The 21,253-nt window shown below is 41.5% G+C and overlaps 1 protein-coding gene across 8 annotated transcripts in view; it reads right to left on the reverse strand.

Annotated features, from left to right (window-relative positions):
* Positions 1-21,253, reverse strand: part of arvcfb (ARVCF delta catenin family member b) — a 239,866-nt gene that overhangs the window by 76,402 nt on the left and 142,211 nt on the right. For all 8 annotated transcript variants that reach the window (XM_068309954.1, XM_068309947.1, XM_068309951.1 and 5 more), the window contains one exon: positions 1,251-1,409. In XM_068309954.1, coding sequence (XP_068166055.1) covers positions 1,251-1,409 — 159 coding nt within the window. The remainder of the gene's footprint in view (positions 1-1,250; positions 1,410-21,253) is intronic.

Genomic DNA, 21,253 nt, shown 5'->3' on the forward strand with positions numbered 1-21,253 from the left:
CACCAGCACACTTCTCCTCTATTCCTCGGGCATCTACTCACGATCCTGTTGAACAACCCAGTCAGAAACTCTACTGCCACCTCTGTTAGAAACTTCCATACCTCCATAGGTATATCATCAGGACCGATTGTCTTTCCACTCTTCATCCTCTTACATGCCCTCCTCACTTCATCCTGACTAATCTTTGCTACTTCCTGGTCCACAACAGCAACCTCTTCTAGTCTTTGTTCTCTCTCATTTTCTTCATTCATCAACTCTTGAAAGTACTCTTTTCATCTTCCCATCACACTACAAGCACCTGTCAATAGACTTCTATCCCTATCCTTAATCACCCTAACCTGCTGCACAACCTTCCCATGTCTGTCTCTCTGTCTTGCCAACCTGTATAGATCGGTCACCCCCTCCTTACTGTAAAACCTAGCATACAAGTCCTCATAAGCCCCTTGTTTGTCCTTTGCTACCTCTACTTTCACCTTACACTGCATCTCCCTGTACTCCTGTCCTCTCAGTGTCCCACTTCCTCTGAGCTAACCTCTTTCTCTGTATACACTCCTATTCCTCGTTATTCCACCACCAAGTCTTATCTACTTTCCTTCCAGATGACACACCAAATACTCTCCTATCTGTCTCCCTGATCACATTAGTTGTAGTTGTCCAGTCATCTGGAAACACCTCCTGACCACCCAGAGCCTGTCTTAACTCACTTCTAGGTGTGCTCTGCATCACTTCATCAAAGTCCAACCAGAATTTCTCCTTCTCCTCCAGCTCACATCCTACCTGTGGAGCATACCCACTAAGAACACTGAACATCAAACCTTTGATTTCTAGCTTCAGACTCATCACTCTTTCTCACACTCTTTTTACCTCCAGGACATTTCTAACAAACTCCTCCTTAAAGATAACTCCTACTCCATTTTTCTTCCTATCTACACCATGATAGGACAATTTAAACCCTGCTCCTAACTTCTAGCCTTGCTACCTTGCTACCTGGTCTCTTGGACACACAGTATGTCTACTTTCCTCCTCTGCATCATGTCAACCGACTCTCTACCTTTTCCTGTCATAGTTACAAGTTCCTCTTCTCTCTCTTTTCCAATGAACACACTCTCCTCGTAAGTATATTAAAACTTGTTTATCTTTGAGTTGATTTGTCTTCCATGAAGTGAGTTGTACCCAGGAATAAACAGCTACACATTTAACATCCTATTTTATTCACTACCAAATCAGTTGTGAGCCCTCCACCAACCTACCTTGGTTTCTGTGCGGCGTGTGGTGCCGTCATCAGAGGTGACTACCGAGACATGGGAGGTGGGGGTGCCAGGGTCCTCTTCGATGGTGACCGTCTCCTCCACCATCTCCTGTGGCTCCTGCATCATAGCCAGGGATGTAGCGTTACTGGGGCTCTGCTCCTGCACAGACAGAGAGAAAAAAGAGAAGTTAAGCAAAGATGAAACAACGACTGGATTTTCATCTTCCAGGTATGTGACAGCTTGGAGAGAAATAGGATAACATCTACATAATCACTACATAAATAAAAAGATATTTAATAGAGACAATATTACTAATTCCAGTAGAATGCACAAGAAAAAAACATGTTATAAATAGGAACAATGCAGATTAAAAGTATTAAATACATTTAGTGCTAAAAACAAAAACCAAACACTGTGTGGGAAACAACATCACTAAATGCACTGAGATGACGAGAAAAAAAAGTGGATGTTTATTGTACTGAAACAAGAAAAAATGAAAATCACTCTGAAGATAGAATAATATGAAATTATGAGGCAGCATTTTCAAAATAAATGATCGCTTCTATTATTTATCGACTAACCATGCTGAAGATATTCATCCCCGTAGATAAAAATCCAATTATCTATGGCTCTGTTATTCTATTTATTTATGATTCTACACAACAACATGATTTATAGAGAGATTAAAGTAAATGAACAAATGGCAAAGGAAAAGGTTATAGTGTGATCCTGCATATGCAATGCACATTAATTGTGTTAATAATGTTGATCATGCAAAATATGTTAAATCAACGCAGCCCCACATTGACTAAGCAGGACACAATGCAAGCCCCTTATACAAAATTTCTCAAAACAGACCCCTTAAATGAAAATTTATTCCATGCAATCTTGCCTGCAATGTAAAAAAAACCCAAAAAGATATTTCTTTTCTACTTTCTAGTCCTGAAAGCCCATGGTTTGTTTGGCCCTGATTATATCCAAACAAAGTAATGTAGCATAGCCAGCAACTCTTCACCTCTTGAGACTTCAAATTCAGTTAGACTTTCTTTCAAGGCAAGAAAAAGCCTGGAGGACTGGTTTTGATTCATATTTTATTGGGAGGCCATGGATTTGAAGAGAACGTGTCCAAGGGCTATGGATGAAAGTGAGTACCGAGTCCCTCAAACCCCACCTGACCCTGTGTGAATGTGTGAGGAGTGTGTGCTTCCCATTGCATTTCCTGCTGAAGGAAAGCGATATGAAGTCAGAGGCTCAAAGAGCAATGCCCCGGTGGAACCACCCTGCTGTGAATGAGTGTGACACCATTACAGCTCTTGTGATGGAGAAGGAAAGGAAAGCATTTGAGACAATCATTGATAACCAAACAGCACGGCGCCAGGAGAGGATAACAGATGTAATGGAGAGGGAGGAGAGGGGCCGAGTTTGACAGGGTCATGAAAACTTCCGATTTCTTTAAAAGAGAAAAAAAGGTAGTTTCATACTGACTACAAAATGACACTTCATCACTTTTTATTGTGTGTACTTTCATCGCAAATGGGTAATTAATTTGAGTGTCTCTTTTATTCTTCAATGAGACAAAAAACAATTAATTTCTGTTCATAGGGCTATCAGTTAATTTTTGCTGTTTGACCAAAATTCATATTAATGTAAAAATACATGATCGGAACACAGAGACCCTCATGTGCTTTCTGTCAATAAACTTTGTCTGTAAATTTACCTCAAAAAACAGGAAAAGCAAAATGACGCCAGCTCAATATTTTGATCAATTCCTCTCAACAGGAGGCATAGACAGAGTGAAGGCTGGGGAGGCGGCAGGAAGAGGTGTTTTAGGCCCCGTCCACTCGATGACCGATTTTTTTAAAAACGCAACTTTTTAATAAAAAGCATTGAAAACGATTCTCCGTCCACACATAAACGCACCACTGCATTTTCGAAGATGGCTATAAGCATGCCAAACCATGTGGTGGCAGTATTGAGTCAAATTTTATTTTATTTATTTTATTTTATGGGCCCGTGTTTGTTGTCATAAAATAAATATATATATATATATATATATATATATATATATATATATATATATATATATATATATAAATATATATAATATAAATAAATATAAATATAAAATATGACATCACAGCGGTTTTCGTAGCAGGTAAGACGTCAGCGTTTTTAAAAAGTCCCGGGGATACGCCGTCCACACAACAAAGCAGACCCAGCGTTTTTTTAAAAATCCACCTCAGCCAGCTTTTTTAAAAAGTTGCGTTTTCGTTCCGGATATCTGCGTTGTCGTGTGGACGGAAGGCGTAAACGCAACAAAAAAGTTGCGTTTTTAAAAAGTCTGTTATCGTTTGGACGGGGCTTCAGTGTTGTTCTACACTTTCTTTACACATAACAAGCAACACCATGTGGAAGCAGACTGCTTGTTTTCTTCACATCCTTGAAGACACTAACAAGTGAACAGCTTTCCATTGATTGGCCAGTTCTACTTAGGCTTGAAACCCACACAGCAACGATTGATCCTCAGTCCTTCTGATCAGTCGAAAGTTTGCAATATTTTTGTTTCTGATCCTTTTCCCTATTCCCACAATGCTCCCACCTCCATGTCCCCTGGAGAAACAGCCCTGAGCCCTTGTTCTGCATACATAGAAACACAGCAGTGGAGCGCAAGCCAGGTCAGAAACATTCTGATTCCACTGCTAATATAGCATATTTGCTGCAGCGACATTACTGAACACCTTCAACTGTTTAGAAGTACTTAAAGCAGCCTCCCTTATCATTAAAGGAAATCATTTCAGCAAACACACACATCAGTGAAATGGTCTTTAACAAAATCAACTGGAAAGCCTGTCCTGCTTGACGTAATTCAAAAAGCAATATAACTGTACAAATGTTCAAGTGGGCGGAGGTTTTCAAATGGATCTGTAAGTAGCTGTAGTTGGATAGCCTGTTATTTTGTTTTAAGGCTCATAACTGAGTGAAATGACCCAGGGCTAGGAGACATTATGTAAAAGAAGCATACATTTCAGTGCTTTCTTCTTTAACAAATGATAAAAGCGGTCTGTCCATTGTGAGAAGACAGAAGAAAGTGCCATCTCACATTCCTCCCTGCAGCAACTTTTACATTTGTGCACCACAAAAATTCAGCCATAATAACTTCAACATACTGTGATGGTCTACACATGTAGATGCAGACAGATGTCAGGGCCAATCCAGACATGAACACTACTGGGTGACAAGACTGAAGAAGTCCCTACAGGTAGGGAGTAAGGAGTTTTGAGAAGACTAGCAAATAAGATTTTCTTGCTATTTATTTGTGAATCTCTCACTATAAGAAGCCCCTGACGACTGAATGTACAGATAATTATTAGGCAGACTGTTCCAGCAAGACAGAGGGATGCAAGGTCTGTCTGAGTTCTCATGGTCCATGCAGGCTCTACACCAATGTCATTGGCTGCCTGTTGCAGTTTTATAAGGAATACAAGTCAATCTATCACCTATCTGTCCTTGTCACACTGGCACAATTTACATTCTAGGCAGATAAGACCTTGTAGATTAGATGGTTGTGATCGTCTTATCTCCAATGTATGGATGGAATATTTATTTTTCCTAGTGCCAAGTCTATTTGTGATAGATAAATAAAACTGAATGCAAATGTTCACGAGGGGGCAGCATAGTGGTACAGTGGGTAGCGTTGTTGCCTCAAAACAAGAAGGTTTCAGGTTCGAGTCCTTCCTAGGCAGGGTTTGTTCTCTCCGTGTCTGTGAGGGTTCCCTCCGGGTTCTCCAGCTTACTCTCACCTCCAGAAACAAGTAGCTCAAGGTTGTCTGTCTATGTGTGACCCTGCAATGTGTTGGTAACATGACCGGGGTGTACCCCCCTCTGAGATAGAGCCAGACAGGATAGGCTCCGGCAAACATTTGACCCACAAGGCACAGAAGTAGCTGTAGATGAGATGATCGGAAGATGGATGGATGGATGTTCATGAGACATTTAACACACATTGTGCTTAAGCTATTACTACACGATGTACTGTATTATACGTGATAATGTTGCAACTCATGATGTATCTGTCTTCCTTTTTTACAGAATTAGTGGTCATAGTCACTTCTCTGAGATCTGGACACATACACCTAATTCTTTTGATGTTTAAGGAGAGAACGTCAAAACAGCTATGTTGCATGTAATAAAAACAGCATCACTCTATGTGTGATTAGAAGAGAGGAAGGAGGGATCCTCCAAGGCCCCCTGATAACCTGGTGTTCTGATCCAAGCTCAATGTGATGTCTCTCATTCACTTTCCTTGCTCACTCCATTTCTGTGAGCACTCAGGAAGAATGGAGTTGAACTTGACATTACAGCCCCTAAATAAATGATTTAAAACCTGTCTGGCCGTGGGATAGCATGGCTGTCTGCTATTCCCGGGGGAACACGATGCTGATTCTGAGTCGAGGAGACTCGGGAAGGGATACCCTTTACTCAAGGGCAGAAGAAGTGCAGCGCAGTGAGTTAATGGCTGATGTCAGAGAGATGAATACTAAAGCGACAGGACAGAATGAAAAAGAATGTGTAAAGAGACAGGATGGAAGATTCATTACAATCAAATCTTTTGGAAGGGTTTTGTATCAACCAATAGGAGAGTCATGATCATTAAGGTCTGACTGGTCATTTTAAGATCTACTTTACAGTTGTGGGCTAAAAGCAGCTGGATCAAATCATCTCACAGCTAAAATCTACAGAAGCACCAAGTGACACATCGACACACAAAACGGTATGTATAGGGAAGAGTTATATTCTGCTTATTATAAAAAGGATCATAAAAAACACAAGACCACCCAGAACAGAGTACACACTTTTATGAGGCTATCTACTCAGACCCAGCTTTATCTAGAGAGTTAGCTGTTCCGTGCACTGAATAAATGACAAAGACAGCAAAATATTTATCTCATTGCTAGGTCTCAGGTGTTCTGCCAAGAACTAGACCCCACTTCTGATGAGAGGAATATAGCTTTAAGAGTTTTGCCAGTTAAATCGCTTCTGTTCAGCCACTGTTAGTGGAAAGGCTGAGGTGTCAAACAAACAGGGATTTGGCTCTGAAGAAGGCTGAAGGATTTATACAACCTGCGCCTTTGTAGTTCGTTGAGGTTGTCTTTGAGTTGCAGTAATGGCAATGATTCACACTACTGTGTACAAAATCCAGCTGGTTGAAAAAGTACCCTGCTGCTTAGTTTAGATAAAGATGAAAGAACTACATTACTGCATTGCATTACATTTCACCAACTGGGAGGCTTCAAAACATAATATGTAAATTTATAGAAGGACCAAGAACAGTCTGATGAGGCTGTAGAGATGATGAAGTAGTTCTGTCACTGTCAGGATTCAAGGAGTTCATTAATCTAGAGGTTGATATTTGGTGGTTATCTAACCTGAAGAGATCTGTCCGTCCTCCAAACAGATCTGAACACTGAAGCTGAGAACACCGCATAAAGCAACATCACATAAAATCAAACAGCGTTTCCTCACTACTCTTTAAGATTGAATTCATTAGTCGAGTCTGTTTTTAGGTTACAATTCCTACCATGTTCGTTCTGAATATGTGTATTATAAAAGCTAAATTATGTCCTTCTCTCTTAAACAGACAGATAAGCCACAAAAAGAATAAATATAAAAATTTGAATGAAACAAGTCAGCGTCTTTGAGATCTGATAACAAACTTCATGTGCTTAAAACCTTGCAACTTGACTGCATGAGCAAAATCTTTTCATTCATACATGAAACAAAACCCTCAGACACATACATTTCTGTTCAAAAGGCTTTAACTTCTTTACCCCAATTAATCACAACCAAAAATACAAGATCAAAGCCATGAAAAAGACAAATAAAAAATAGATTTTTTGACTACAGTTCAGTATTTACAAATTCACCTCATGCACAAAAATGATGAAACAAAATGAAACAGCCTGAACATTTTTGATCAATTCCTCTTAACAGGAGTGAAAGACAGAGTGAAGGCCGGGGAGGCGACAGGAGGTGTTTTAGTGTTGTCCACACAAGAGACATCATGTGAAAGCAGACTCCTTGTTTCTTCACATCCTTGAATACTCTAGAAGTGAGTGGCTCCCCATTGATTGGCCAGTCCTACTTAGGCTTCAAACCTACACAGCCCTGATTGATCTTCAGTCCTTCTGATGAGTCAAAAGTTTGCACTTTTTGTTTTTTACGATCTCTTTCCCTATTCCCACAACCTCGGCATGCAGGTCCCTCCTGGAAAACAGACATACTTTTTTGCCAAGTTATTAAAATTAAAAGGGGTGTGGTTCTGAGCAATAAGAAAATTGTCTGTCTAGCTGCCATTGATTAGAATCTCTAATGAGAAAGATTCATCTTTCTGCTTAGAGTCTGACAAAGACTAAACATGCTCCTCAAGAATGGATGAAACAGCAGTTTCCTCACTCTTATTTCACTCTCATACAGTATGTATGCTATGGTGTGTTAACAGTGTTATACATACTTGACAACATATAGGAAATTCAAAAACTCCTGCTTCATAATTCAACAGTACAGTGCAACACAATCAATACCTCCAAAACATTAGCTGGAAGAGAGCCCTTGAGCAATCTCCTTTAGAGTTTATGTCATTATAACAGATCATACAGGGACATACTCTTCCTTAAGAGCGACTAATCTGAGCCTTAATGGATTGCTGCACTGTGAAAAGAAAAGGAGGAGGATGAGAATACAAAGACCAGAGATGCAGCGATACAGTGGTGTCAATTAGAGGTGGCCTGCTATCTGCCATCAATCCACTCCCATTCATCATCTCTGGGGGTAAGCCGCTCACTGCTGTCTGAGGAAGGATATAGAGTATAATGATAGAAAAGGAGAGGGTGTACGCAGATAAGGGGCATTCGTCCCCCAGGACCATATCAAACGAAGAAAACTTTGCTGTGAGTTAACAGGATGAGTCATCCCAACAGTAGGCATCCATGGTGCATGTACAAATACGAAAAGATTTACATTGTAACAATGTAAATAAAACTGCATGTAGGAGCCAAATAATGCTTTGGGTCTCCTGGCAATAACTGGTAAACGGGTATAAATAAGAACTAATTGGTGGCTGGGTGGAGTTTCTTCACCTGCAAGCATAAATAGTTTTTGACTGTTGATTGCGTATTGATTGTGATCATTGAACGCCAATTATTGTAATGTTTCGATATCAACTATGTAACTATTGGACAAGTTAAATGGTGAATAATCGGAACATTCATGCAAAAGGTTGGCATGTCGGATATTGATTCAGGAAGCACATTAACGTGTCAACTACTAAAGAGTGGTGGAAACCTCAGTGGCTTCAAGCGTGACTTAGCTACAATTAAGTCAGAAACTTCAGCTTTGGTTGAAAATGGAAACGATTGGACTTTCTCCACATTGGCAATTTGGAAAACGAGGAAGAAAGAAGAGCGGTGCCGTGCATTTGATGTGTTTCACCACCTGGATCTTGCGTGCACACCTGCGCTGTGTACACCGCAGCGTGGATGCTGGAGTGGGGCTAAACCTGTCATTGGTGACGCCGGATTGAAAAGATGCCTGCTCGGGAGACGCCGCATAGGACATCGCCTGCTTGGGAGAGGCTGCAGTGGTGCCGCACCTGTCATTGGAGACGCCAGAGAGGACTGCGCAAATACGCTGGGATCTCCGCACTGGGTAAAATACGGTATACAGTTCTTCAATGACGAGGTATGAGTAGCGCAACTGACATTTATATGGCCATTTGTATGTACATTATGGCTTAAGTCAAATGCATAGGCCAAAGAACAGGATGAACATTTGACTTTGCATTGATCTGTTGATGAAAGCTTTTTCGTTTGGGATTAAAATATGGAGGAGCGAGTTGCAGACGAGGACATGGCGTCGGGTGCGAGTGTGCATACCGCTGGCAAATTGGACATTGGTTCCAGCCGTAGTGAAACTCTTACTAGCAAAAGAGTGGTAAAACTTTCTGCTAAAGCACTCACTGACAAATTGGACAGACTGCAAACTGATAGAAAAGCTAAGTTGGATAAAGCTAGCACTTCAAGACAAATAATACAAGGTTTAATTGAAAATTGTAAAAAATCAGAGGTACAAAATGTACTTGATGGTTTCATTAAGCTCTGTAATTATTTAAGATGTATGCATGATACTCCAAACATCACAGGGCCCCCTCGTGTAAAAAAAAAGTTTGGAGTAGTCTGGACTGCGCTGGGCTTCCCTTCAGACTTTTAATACACCACATTCCACACTAGGTAGCACAGGAGCACAGGGTTGGGAGATTTCTTCCTCGTCAGGGATCGAGGAAGCATAATAACAGGGAGGGTAGCGGTGACTCCACATAACATGGCGGTTCTGGTGGGGTGCGGCCCTCCAGGTCCTATGGCTGGTGTGAGGCTGCTTGACCAGGGCCTGCAGCTCGGCTTGGGCTACTGGGGAGTTGGGCTTGGTTGCGGGCGTATTGTGGCGGTTGATGGTTGTTGATGGCTGTTGATGGGGCAGTGTGTGGGCCGTCTGGCCTGGCTTGGTGGTCGGGCTGCGGGGAGGATGGCCCGTGGGTGCGGAGGTACTTGGGTGGTACGGAGTCGTCGCTGCATTTGGGGGCAGGATGGTTGCTGGGCGGCTTGGCTTCTCCCCCACGGACCCTGTCTCCCATTTACCTTTAGGTGCTGCGCTGCTCACCTGCTGGCCTATCGGGCGTGGTACGTTATGTCGGCTTTGTGGCATGTGCCTTGCCGCCGCTGTTGGCCGGGTATATGTGTTTGGTGGCTGGTGGTCGGTTTACTTTGTTGGGCGCTGGGGTGTGGGATGGTGTCGCCTTTGGTTTCCCGATGGACCTGGGCTGTGGGCGGGTTGGCTGCGGTGGGCCTCTGATAGGGCCTGGAATGGGCTGCCTGGGATGGCCGGCGGTGTGCTGGGTCTTTCCTCTGTGGGCGGCGGCGCGGGGGGGCTTGCGGCCTGCTGGGGATCTCTGCCGTATCTGGAGGGTTGGTGTGGCCCCTATCTCTGGTCTGCCCGCACTTGCGGAAGGCATGACGGGCATGTGGTGTTGCAAGACCCTACACTCGGACTGGGGGAGCTATGTAGGGGGGTGGGTCACATGTCGCCCGGTCACTGCAGCTGACCCCTGGGGCTATGTGGGGCATTCCTGTCTCCTGGGGTTGGGGGGGTGGGCAGGATGTGGGCATGGCGGATGGGGATGGGGGGTTGGGGGGTGTGGTGGGGTGGGGTGGGGTGTGGGGTGGTGGGGGTCCTCCTTGACCCGTGCCCCTTGGGTCGCCGTGCGCCCTGGAGGTGGTCCCTGGGTCTACCTGGTTCTCGGTGCCCCCGATGGCTCTTCGGGTGATGGCTCCTGGATGCTCCTGGCTGCCGGGGGTGGGAGTGCTCGGCTAGCATGGCCCTGCTGGGTTCTGGTAGCCTATCTAGGTGTTGGTTTCATCAGACATGCATGTCGGGTCAGGGCTTACCAGCTACTGTCGAGTCCAATTATTGAGAACCAGTGGGTCTCGTCAGAATGTGATGAGTCATTCAGTCATCACAATCTTATGCCCTCTATCTTCCTCCTACACTGATTTCCTCTGGTGGCCTATTCTATATTATCAGGACCTCCACTAATCTGATGTTTTGTAACATTGGTGTTGAGGTATCAGTTCTAAGATAGGATAAAACAGCCTAAACCTTTTTCACTCCAACAGCACTGCCTGTCTATCCACTACCTTTGTTTGTGTTTTCTCTCCCTGCCTCCCTTTGCTTTCCCCCGTAACTCACAGGGGTGCAGCACTTCCCTCTCTGGCACAATAGGAAATTCTAATAAAGACTGACAATTTAGTTCCCAGAGAGGAGCAGTGACAGTCACATGCACGCATAATTATATATAAAAGATTTTGCTGCAAGACTAAAATAAGCATTGATCTCAATGATGAATTAATCAAGTATGCAAAAGACTGGGTGTTAACCTATGAAAACCAAGTGTGTATGAATGAGGGTATTGGTGATCATAATATTGGTGACAATGTGAACCCTAATGACAATGTTTCCAATGTGGGTAAACGTTCACATCATAGTGGTACCACTAATAATTCAAGTACTGCGTCCTCTGTGCAGAAGGCAGCAGCTGAAAGAGCTGCACTTGTTGCCCACATGGCAGTTTTAAAGGAGTTTCATGCATTAGAGGAACAGGAACAAAAATTTAAGAAGAAAAAGGAACAGCTCCAATTGGAAATTACCAACAGGATCAAAATTTAACTGCAGATATTGTCAACCCCATGCACAAACTAAATAAAATTACAGCTGCCCTTGTTCACCAACAGCATCTAATGTCCCTACCACCACGAGACATTCCCATATTTGATTGAGATCCATTTTAGTACAGAGCTTTTATTAAAGCATTTGAACAAGTACAGTATTTTCCGCACTATAAGGTGCACTGGACTATAAGGCGCACCCTCAATAATTTGTTTTATAATTTATTTCATATATAAGGCGCACCGGATTATAACGCACACACAATAAAAAATAAAATTTATTTGATAAACTGCAGCGGCTGTAGTTGCGCAATCTGTCCACTAGATAGAGTCGCGCTGCTCAGGCAGTCATGATTGCATTCATGACTTCCCGACTACCTTTGAATGGCCCCTATTGTTTTGTCAATATGCCATTCTGAGCCTCATCAAGGAAACCTGTTGAAAGAAGTCAACACGCATATTAAAAAACCTGACATTAAAAACTGGTTAAATTCATTACGAGTGCAGTCAGTGCGAACAGAGCGGATTATTTCCTGATCTGAAGTTCAAAGCAGATATTTAAGCTCCGACGTTCGTATTCGTTTATTAATTAAATATTGTTTCGATCGATCGGCAGTCCAGTCGGAGGTGAGGTGCAGCTATTCGCTGCTGTGTGTCCTAAACAATTTAACTAGTTTTTAATGTCAGGCTAATTTACTGGCAAATATGACGCTGTTTTACTCCCAGAACTGACTTTAACATCGGTGTCTCACCGCCGTGAATCTCACCGCACGTCGCTGCAGACAGAATGCACAAGTCTGATGCGCCCCTCCGCCACCCGCCCAGAGCTATTAACTACATTTGTAAATCAATTGCAGCACACCCATTGGCACCTTTGTCTAGCAGTGACTGCTCTTGAAATTTCAGAAAAGGCTGGAAGTTCAGCTTTGAGGGTCTTTCATTCACCTTTATGCCAGTTTCTCCGTGTGTTTCCACAGACTAATAGAATGGACCGTCACTAGATTCCAGATGACAGCACGATGGCATTTTTAAGACCAATTAAGTTTAAAGTGGGTTATTTTCGACGCCAAATAGTTAGGAAATACTGAGATCAGTCAGTCAGTCAGTCAGTCAGTCAAACTTTATTAATAGAATTGTTGAAAGTTCCTTATGTTTTGCTACGTAATCACCGGTGCTCCTACAGTCTGCTCTACCGTCTGAGAGCAGCTCAGTCAGAGTCTGGACTTTGGCGACGGCCCTTGACTACCGTTGTTAGGCGGCGTAGGCCCGAGTGCCTTGTGAGGGTGCTCCTCTGGTGGCGGAGTGCGGTATGACTGGCAGCCAGACTACCAGCTTTTTTTTAGCGATCATGTTTTTAACCAATATTAATATGAATATTAATCCATATATAAAATGCACCACTACGGGTTTATGAGAAAATTTTAGGCTTTTAGGTGCGCCTTATAGTGTGGAAAATACGGTAGTTTAGGAAAAGGCTAGCAAAGTTCAGTGCTTACATTATCTGGAACAGTTTACAAGAGGACAGCCAAAGGAATTAGTATGCAGCACATAGCTCCTGAACGTGGTTACATCGTGGCAAAGGGTGTGCTTCAAGAGCACTTTGGAAATGAGTATAAGATCTCCGCTGCATATATTGAAGAGATTTTAGCTTGGCCAAACATAAAGTCTGAAGATGTCAAAGCTTTATAATCTTATGCTTTATTCTTGCGTTGATGTTTTTCTTTTGATTTTTTCAAAAACACTTTAATCACATTCAAACATTTTACAATTTTAGATTAGACAAAAGCACTAAAGTGCTTCAGAAGAAGATTTTTTTCAAAAAAACTTCAATCACATTCAGAACATTTAGAACATTTTACAATTTTTCATTAGATGAAACTTCAAAAACACTTAACACTCAAAAACACTAAACACCGATAAACAAAAGGAAATACAATATAAAACTTAGTGCATTATAATAGGAAGTTTGCAAAAGTGAGGTAGTCATCAACTAAAGTGCATAGGACATTTTTGTAACACCAGATGTTCCTAAACTTATTCAGGTCTTTTGTCATTTTATAGAAACCAAATTCTAGTTTTAAGCGACATCTGATGTTACAGCAAAAAAACAGTAGCTGCTTCTTGAACAGTATTGTTTTCAATTCTCCTCTTCCTGGTCACGTCAAACAAAGTCTGAAGATGTCAAAGCTTCACAATCTTATGCTTTATTCTTGCTTTGATGTTGAAATGTGATGGAAGAGCTTCATTACATGCAGGAACTAGACATGCCAAGCAATATGAGAATGGTTGTTTCAAAGTTACCTTATAAACTAGGAGAGCAGTGGCAAAATAGGGCTCATGACATTTTAGAAAGATCTAATAGCAGGGCTCATTTCAATGATGTAGTTGAATACTTAGAAAAGCATGTGAGAATTCTGTCAGATCTAATCTTTGGAGACATTCAAGATGTACCACAAAGAACAGTTAGCTCGAAGGACAGACTAAGAAGTAGTTTCCCCACTGCCGTAAAGTCAATGGATTCCTGTGAGGAGAAACTGAGGACAAAAGATGAGAATCATCTGTTTCAGACTTGAAAAGTTGATGCTGTTAACTCTGCTACCATGACAGCCACTTTACGTTACTGATCTCTCCACTGTTGCTGTATATTATTGCCCAGTCCCATCATAAGGTCCACCTCCACCGAAGCATCCAACCTCTTACTCTAAGCAACCTTTGCAATGAAAAGCTGCGTCACAATTCAGGGCTGCATCCCTGGACGAGACACTAATATATATATGCATGCGTTTGAATCATTAGCTAGAGTGTGCATTCTTAATTTCCCTTCGGGGATCAAAACAGTATATTAAATTAAAAATTAAATAAATTATAACCAAAAAGACGTGATTTACACACGCCAGGCAACACTGAGCACTGTTGAAACAGATGAACCTACACAGACATCATGGTAGTATCTTGTCTCACTCAAACAAATCTCAGAACAAAAATCAAAACTAAGCACTTCAGGTTATTGATTAATTTTTCTGTGCATATAAAATATTTTTAAAAATTTAATTTAATATACTTTAGTAATCCTCAAAAGGGAAATTAAGAGCACACTAGTTAGTCAGACAAATCCAATCACATGCATATGTTAGTGTGTATAGGCCCTGAACAAACAAACACACAGGGGGCCTGTACGCATGCAGAGGAGGTAGAGTGGCGGGCAGCTCCTTTGTGGTGCGCCCCAAATGAGCAACTTGTAAGGGGGATGGCGCCTTGCTCAAGGGTGCCTTGGCAGTGCTCCGAAGGTGAGCTGACACCTCCTACTGTCAGCTCACCTCCGGATGTTTTTTGGGCGGGAGCGGGAATCGAACCGCTGATCTAAGAACATTGCACGACCCACTCTACCGCATGCTCTACCTCTGAGCCACTGCGCTGTAAAATGTGTTTTTTTATTGGTGTATTTATATATTTCAAAAAAACTGTTGGAGGCTATAGGGTAGATCTTTAATTGAAACCTCAACTAAATTGAGGGCAGGATTTTGCTATCATAGGAAATAGTTGAAGCAAAGAAAGATACCATGAAGCTCTGTGATTTCAACTGTGGATTGCAACTAAATCGAAACGAGAACAGGTTGTAGTTTGTCAGTAAATGTATTGGTCACTTCAATAGGTTTTCTTCACAAAAAAGAAGCTTCTAGGTCTCATTGTCAAATTGGTGGTATTGATACTAAATTATGCTTTTTCTTTGCTTAAGAAAGATGACAGTGAGCTTGTTGTCAGCTCTCTGCTGTCACAGGCGCTGCTCTGCTAATGTCAGCCTCTTAAATATGTTCCTCTGAATGAGTAGACTGAGCGGTCTAAATTTGTTTTTCTGAAGGTCTTGGCATTGTTCTTACAGGCCTTGTGTTGGTCTTACACATAGTTGTGATTTGAGTTTTCCTCAATGCTGTAAATACATTCCGCAGTAATGATGATACATGTGGAGCTCATACTTGTGTGCATGCTTGTGATTCATTTTAAGGGTGATGTGACCCGCTGTACAGTGCATGCCTGTACACAGGCATACAACCAGCAACACTGAGACTACAGTCAGTCACTGGTCACAGCAAAATAAATCTTCTCTGTGTGGTCTATCAATCAAGGCATCTGTAGTGGAAAGGTACTGAAATAAAATACTCAGGTCTCTAAATATAATAAATTACTTGAGGATTACATGAGGACAGTTCTTCCTCTAATCCTTATATTATCTCTGTGAGAAGAAGTATATGAACACAGTGGGAGGGAGCTAGCATCCTGAGACAACAGAACCTGTCAGATCACCACCTGGTCTTGCAATACCGGTGTGATCAGAATCACCTTCCTTCACACATACACACACATACACAAAATGCACAGCTTTAGCCTGACCAATGTGCAGTGACTAACAGGATTTCACTCAGGAGACATGCCAGCAATCATTACATGGCTCTTACACAATTAATCCTACAGTTGAGATCACTGGCTAACCTTGGGTAGTCCGTTTTCCCATCAACTTTTTCTCTTTCTACCACCTGCGCTCTCGGCAGCTTGCCAATGCAAAAACTCATATGAGGAAGTTAAGGAGAGAATACGAGAGTAAGAAGGATGACCTGTAAGGAAACAACTGTTAACTATGGCCTTGAGATCCAAACATCCAGCCAAAATACCGCTTGTTTGTAGAATTTAGCCGGGGCAGAAGGGAAGTCAACTACAGGAAGGGGAACCAGAGGGATTACAATGAATGGCACAGGCCCAAAACGACATGTCTCAGGGTGAAGTAGAAGAATGGGGAGCATATAAACTTCTATCCAAAGCCAACCAGAAAAGGCTCGATCACAGTTATTAACAGGGTAGCTGTTGCATCTCTGTGGAATGACCGGAAATACTGTTGACCTGGTGTTCGAGGGGGGGGGTTTGGATATGTGTACATTTGAGCTTCCATTTTTAAAATCTGTTTAGTCAACTGGTAGTGACGCACACAGAAATACACAAATATCAGTTGGAGAGCGGACTAAAGCCATGATGATGCAGCTGGGAATGATGGGACCTTAATCTTTCCTTTGCTGTGACTGATCCTGGGCCAACGCTAGGCTTCGCTCCCCCTCTCATCTTATTCACGCTTGGCCTCCTGGTTTCAGACACCTCAGTCTCTGCCCACAGTAGTCCTGCTGTTTGATCCTTTGCACCAGTGTCCAGACAGAGGCCGCACAACCATACCCCAGCCAAAAGAAAAAACAAACCCTACAGCATGATTGCTTCCCAGCAGGAAATTACAACCACACTTTTGTATTGTGAACCAACTGAGAGACAGATGGAAATCTTTGTTAATGTTTTTACCCAGAGCAACAATCAGCAACACCTCAATCCTGGAAAAGGATTAAATTCCCTTTCAGCTTGAAGGTACAGTGGTACCTATACTTACGAAATTAATTGGTTCTGGAAGAAATTTTGTAAGTAGAAAATTTCGCAAGTAGAGACACATTTTCCATGCAAATGCCGTAATCCGTTCCAAGCCCCCCATAATTCAGACATAAATGTTTTATAAAGGATAAAAATGCATTAAAACATGTAACAAATACATGTTACAATTGCAATATTACACAATAAATTATAAATGTGAGTTCTGCATAATGTAAAAAACAAAGAATAAAGAATAAAAATGATGGTCATTTTACCTTTAAATTTACCTTTTAACTGCTGTTCTCATTGTTTTTTTGCCCTCTTTGGTCCATGCGCTCTTGCCTCACCATGCCGAACAACAGAGTGAATTACAGTCCTCCTCCTTTTGAACTTGTCCAACCACCCACGCAATGCCTTAAACTCCTTAAACTTCCTTTTGTTTTAATAACGTGGCGATTGTAGATCCATAACAGCCATATTCTTTGGTGAGATCAACCAAAAGCATCCCTTTTTCATGCTTTTCTAATATTTCTTGCTTTGTTTGTATGGACAAAAAAACTCTGTTCTTCGTCTTTTATTTTCCTCTTTTCTCCGTCACTTTCTTTGGGTCCATAGCGAATACTCAAAAAGTTAGTATATTTGCGTAAAATTATCAGAACATGAGTCGACGGCCAAATGATGAGAACCCTGCATTGACACCTATCGCCACACATATAGGTCCCTCTTAGCCAATGGGATGCCAGGATGCTAGGTAATAGCAAATGGCAGAGTAGCTGTAAGAATGTTGCGTTCAGGAACCTTTGGGAGCTGCGAGTAGCAGCCCATTCTGTATTTTTACCTTTCGTAACTCGAAATTTCTTTCATAACTAGAGGCAATATTTTCCTGTTGAGGCGTTTCGTAAGTAGAAAATTTCGTATATAGAGACATTCGTAAGTAGAGGTACCACTGTAATTGTTTTGAAACTATATCTAACTTCTTACAGATGATAGACATAAACTCTACGTGTAAACTTGGACACATGGAGTCACATTACACGTATGTTTTCACCAGTTTAAGGTGCAATCACATCAGGGTTCATGCAGGCAAAAAAATTGTCCTCAACATTAAATTCATGGTGACATTCAGTGTCTGCAGCAGAAGATAGATCAATAAGTTGAGCTGGTTTTCATTAAGAAACTGGAGAGAAACAGAAGATGAGGATGTAGAATAAAAAACAAAAAGAGAAACCACAGGGAGCCTGTAGAATAAAATAATGAGGCTCAGATAAGGGTGAGTGCTTGTGGCCAGGGTTTGATTGTTTGGACAGTGGGTGAGGCCACGGGAAAAAGAGAAAAGAAGAGTAATTCAGCACCATGGAGGCAGATTAGCGGGAGCTGGTCACAGTAGATGGTTGGTGGACGGTGGGTTTGCTGTGACGGTGTAACTTAAGGTTCCTGGAGGAGGGGTTGTGTAAAGTGCCCCTCCCCTTAACATCTCTGTCAGCATGACTCTGTCACTGGACTGCTGATTGGAGGAGAAAGGCTGTGACACTGGCTTTGCGGGAAACTCAGCTCATATAAGATCTACTTGAGATTTAAGGAGTCGGACAGAGGACATATGCTCTATTTCCTGTTAGGCTACCAGTGAAACACTTATTGTCCCTTTTGACACCCTTCTCTAAAAGCTGTCTGAATGTGCAGCCACAGGGTCTCCCATTTAACAAAACTCTACTCCCTCTTTCTCCATTGCTGTCTTTCTTTAAGTCTCTCTTGTGGAAAACAGTAAACCCTGGGGCATTTATAATGGAGGACAACTAACAGGATTATCTGGGTTCTTTTACTAAATTCTAAATATCTGGGACTGTGGTGATGGGCTGCATAGAGAATCCTTTACAATAAGATGGTAGGAAGCAAGTCATTCAAAAAGGCCGAACTCACAGGAGGAAGTAAGGACTCTTAAACTGTCATGTCATGAACTACAAGGGAGTTGCGATAAACGTGTTTGAAAAGACTAAAATACCAAGAGTGTAAGATATGTTTGAAACCCTGACAGCATTTGCTTTGATACATTCTTTACATGGACATTTTGGGGTAAATTAAACTACACCTCATTTTGACAGAAAAGAGCCACAACCTGCTGAACTTCTTCCCAGAACCCAGCTCAGAAAACCAGTTGAAAAGGCCTCGTAGAGCACACTATATCACAATAACTACGACTGCTTTCAAGTATGCACTCAGTCAAACATCATTATACCACCTCTGGGGATATTTTTATGACCTTGTGCCAACTGCCCAGTAAAGGATTAGGCTCATTTCGCAGGCAATAGCATGGCATCAGAGCCAGCGGCAGAAGACATATCACGGCAGCTAGCTGATGGAGAAATGCCTGCTAATTTACTCCTCACCCTTAAAGGGTTGTGAGATAAGGTGAAGCTGGATGCATATGTGTCTCATAAAAGAGCCATTGTGCAGCTGAATAAATTCAGGAGGCTTGAGCTACAGGCCATTTGCTTTATTTTTCTGACTCTATCAATTATTGGAAGAAATGTGAGATTGCATCTACACTGCCCCAATCTGTTCAAAAGCCCTTGTGTCGTGAAAATTTCAGAGTACGTGGGTGGGTTGGTAAGTAAGGGTACACATAAGTATACACGAGGTCATTGCAACACCCTGTGACTAAGCTCTTGTATCTGTGGAAAAAATATTTATTTGACATGGTTTGGACTCTCATCAAACTGTTGTACACTCAAGCCTGACCTCTTTAATTTGTACTCTTTGGTTCGTCTGTATGTTACTCTGCAACTGTCTTTGAGACGGAAAAGGACAATGTCGATATTTGAATCTGAATAAAATAATAAACACGACATAAGAACCAACGTACAGACGGACTTATTTAAATTGAGCTAATTACTGTAATCCTCTCTTTCATCAAGTAAAACAAGACAGACACTGTGATCGATTTATCAAACACTTGCTGGAAAAAATACACTAATGTGCTGCAGGTAAACTTATGTCACCCTCCAATGATGATTGCTGATTAAAAAATTAATGTAATTTCATGGAAGCAATTGGGTTAGACAAACTAGAAACCATACCACATAGTTGGAAGTGACTTCCAACTATTACAGAAAGTTCAACAAATCCTTCAAAGCAATTTGAATGATAAAAGTTTGTTAATGGAGAAAATAAATGTTGGAAAAAATAAAATTATACCGTTCACAGAAAGAAGCTTCTATCTTAAAAACATCAATATAAATTAAATATATCTTCCACGGTTAAATGTTTCCATTACTGTATGTCAATCTGACATATGTTCTCAAGTTACTAATGACGGTTTTAGCAGGACTCAGTCATCAGGTTACTATTCAAATGCTCTTCAAATATAGTAAAAAATAACATAATGCAACAAACGTATATGTTTATTAATATGGAATAAAAATCCTCAAATCATCAAGTTTTTTCTTTTTAAATTTGCTCAGGGTTTCTTAAACAAAGATACAGTCTTTTATGGTCTAATAATGACAATTCTGCAGAAAGCTTCCCAAATGCTGAGCAGTTTTGAGTAAAGTCGGTAGGCAGACCAGATTATATAGACACCATGAGTCCCACAACACCGCAAGCAAAGACAGAGCTCCCCGTCCTCTCCCTGGGCTGGAGATGTAAAAACTTTGAGCCTAAGTCAGCATTTCATGACAAGGTTCATGACGGCAATAAAGCTGACCAAGAGGGAATGACAAGAAATATCCTCACCCAATGTAATCAACCACCTATGGAAGATTTAAATTGGACCTGAACAGGAGCTTGTGTTAGTTTTACGCAGATGACATTGTGTCGCAGTTAAGATTTTAATCAGAAATTAATAGTGCTACACAAAACAACAGCTCATTTACAAACTAATGGAAGTAAGTCTACCTGATTTTCTCTGAATATTGAGCAGGGGATAAAAATGCAGAAACAACAGACAAGGCCTTCCTTCTGGTACTCTTGTGTGTGTGTGTGCGCGTGCGTGCGTGTGTGTGTGTGTGTGTGTGTGTATCCTCAGTTCTCTGACTGAGACTGAGCAAGCAAGAGTCTTTTAAGCTCACTTTCAAAGCTATGAACTGATCATGAATATTTAAAACAAGACATAAATCTGAAATATAGTTTTGGTACTAAGCCTTTTTTCACACGCTAGATAAGCAGGACGTTTTGAACCTGAGCCACAGTACAAATATAAATAGTGTCTTTGAAGCTGTGTCTCATTCACTATTAAGTGTGTTCCTCATACCCAACATTTGTTGGATGAATTGAGAATTTCAGAAAAAATACATTTTAAATGATCAGGAGTGAATATATTATGAATTCTCAAGA

Source organism: Antennarius striatus, chromosome 3 (assembly GCF_040054535.1).
Source record: "Antennarius striatus isolate MH-2024 chromosome 3, ASM4005453v1, whole genome shotgun sequence".
Taxonomy (NCBI): domain Eukaryota; kingdom Metazoa; phylum Chordata; class Actinopteri; order Lophiiformes; family Antennariidae; genus Antennarius; species Antennarius striatus.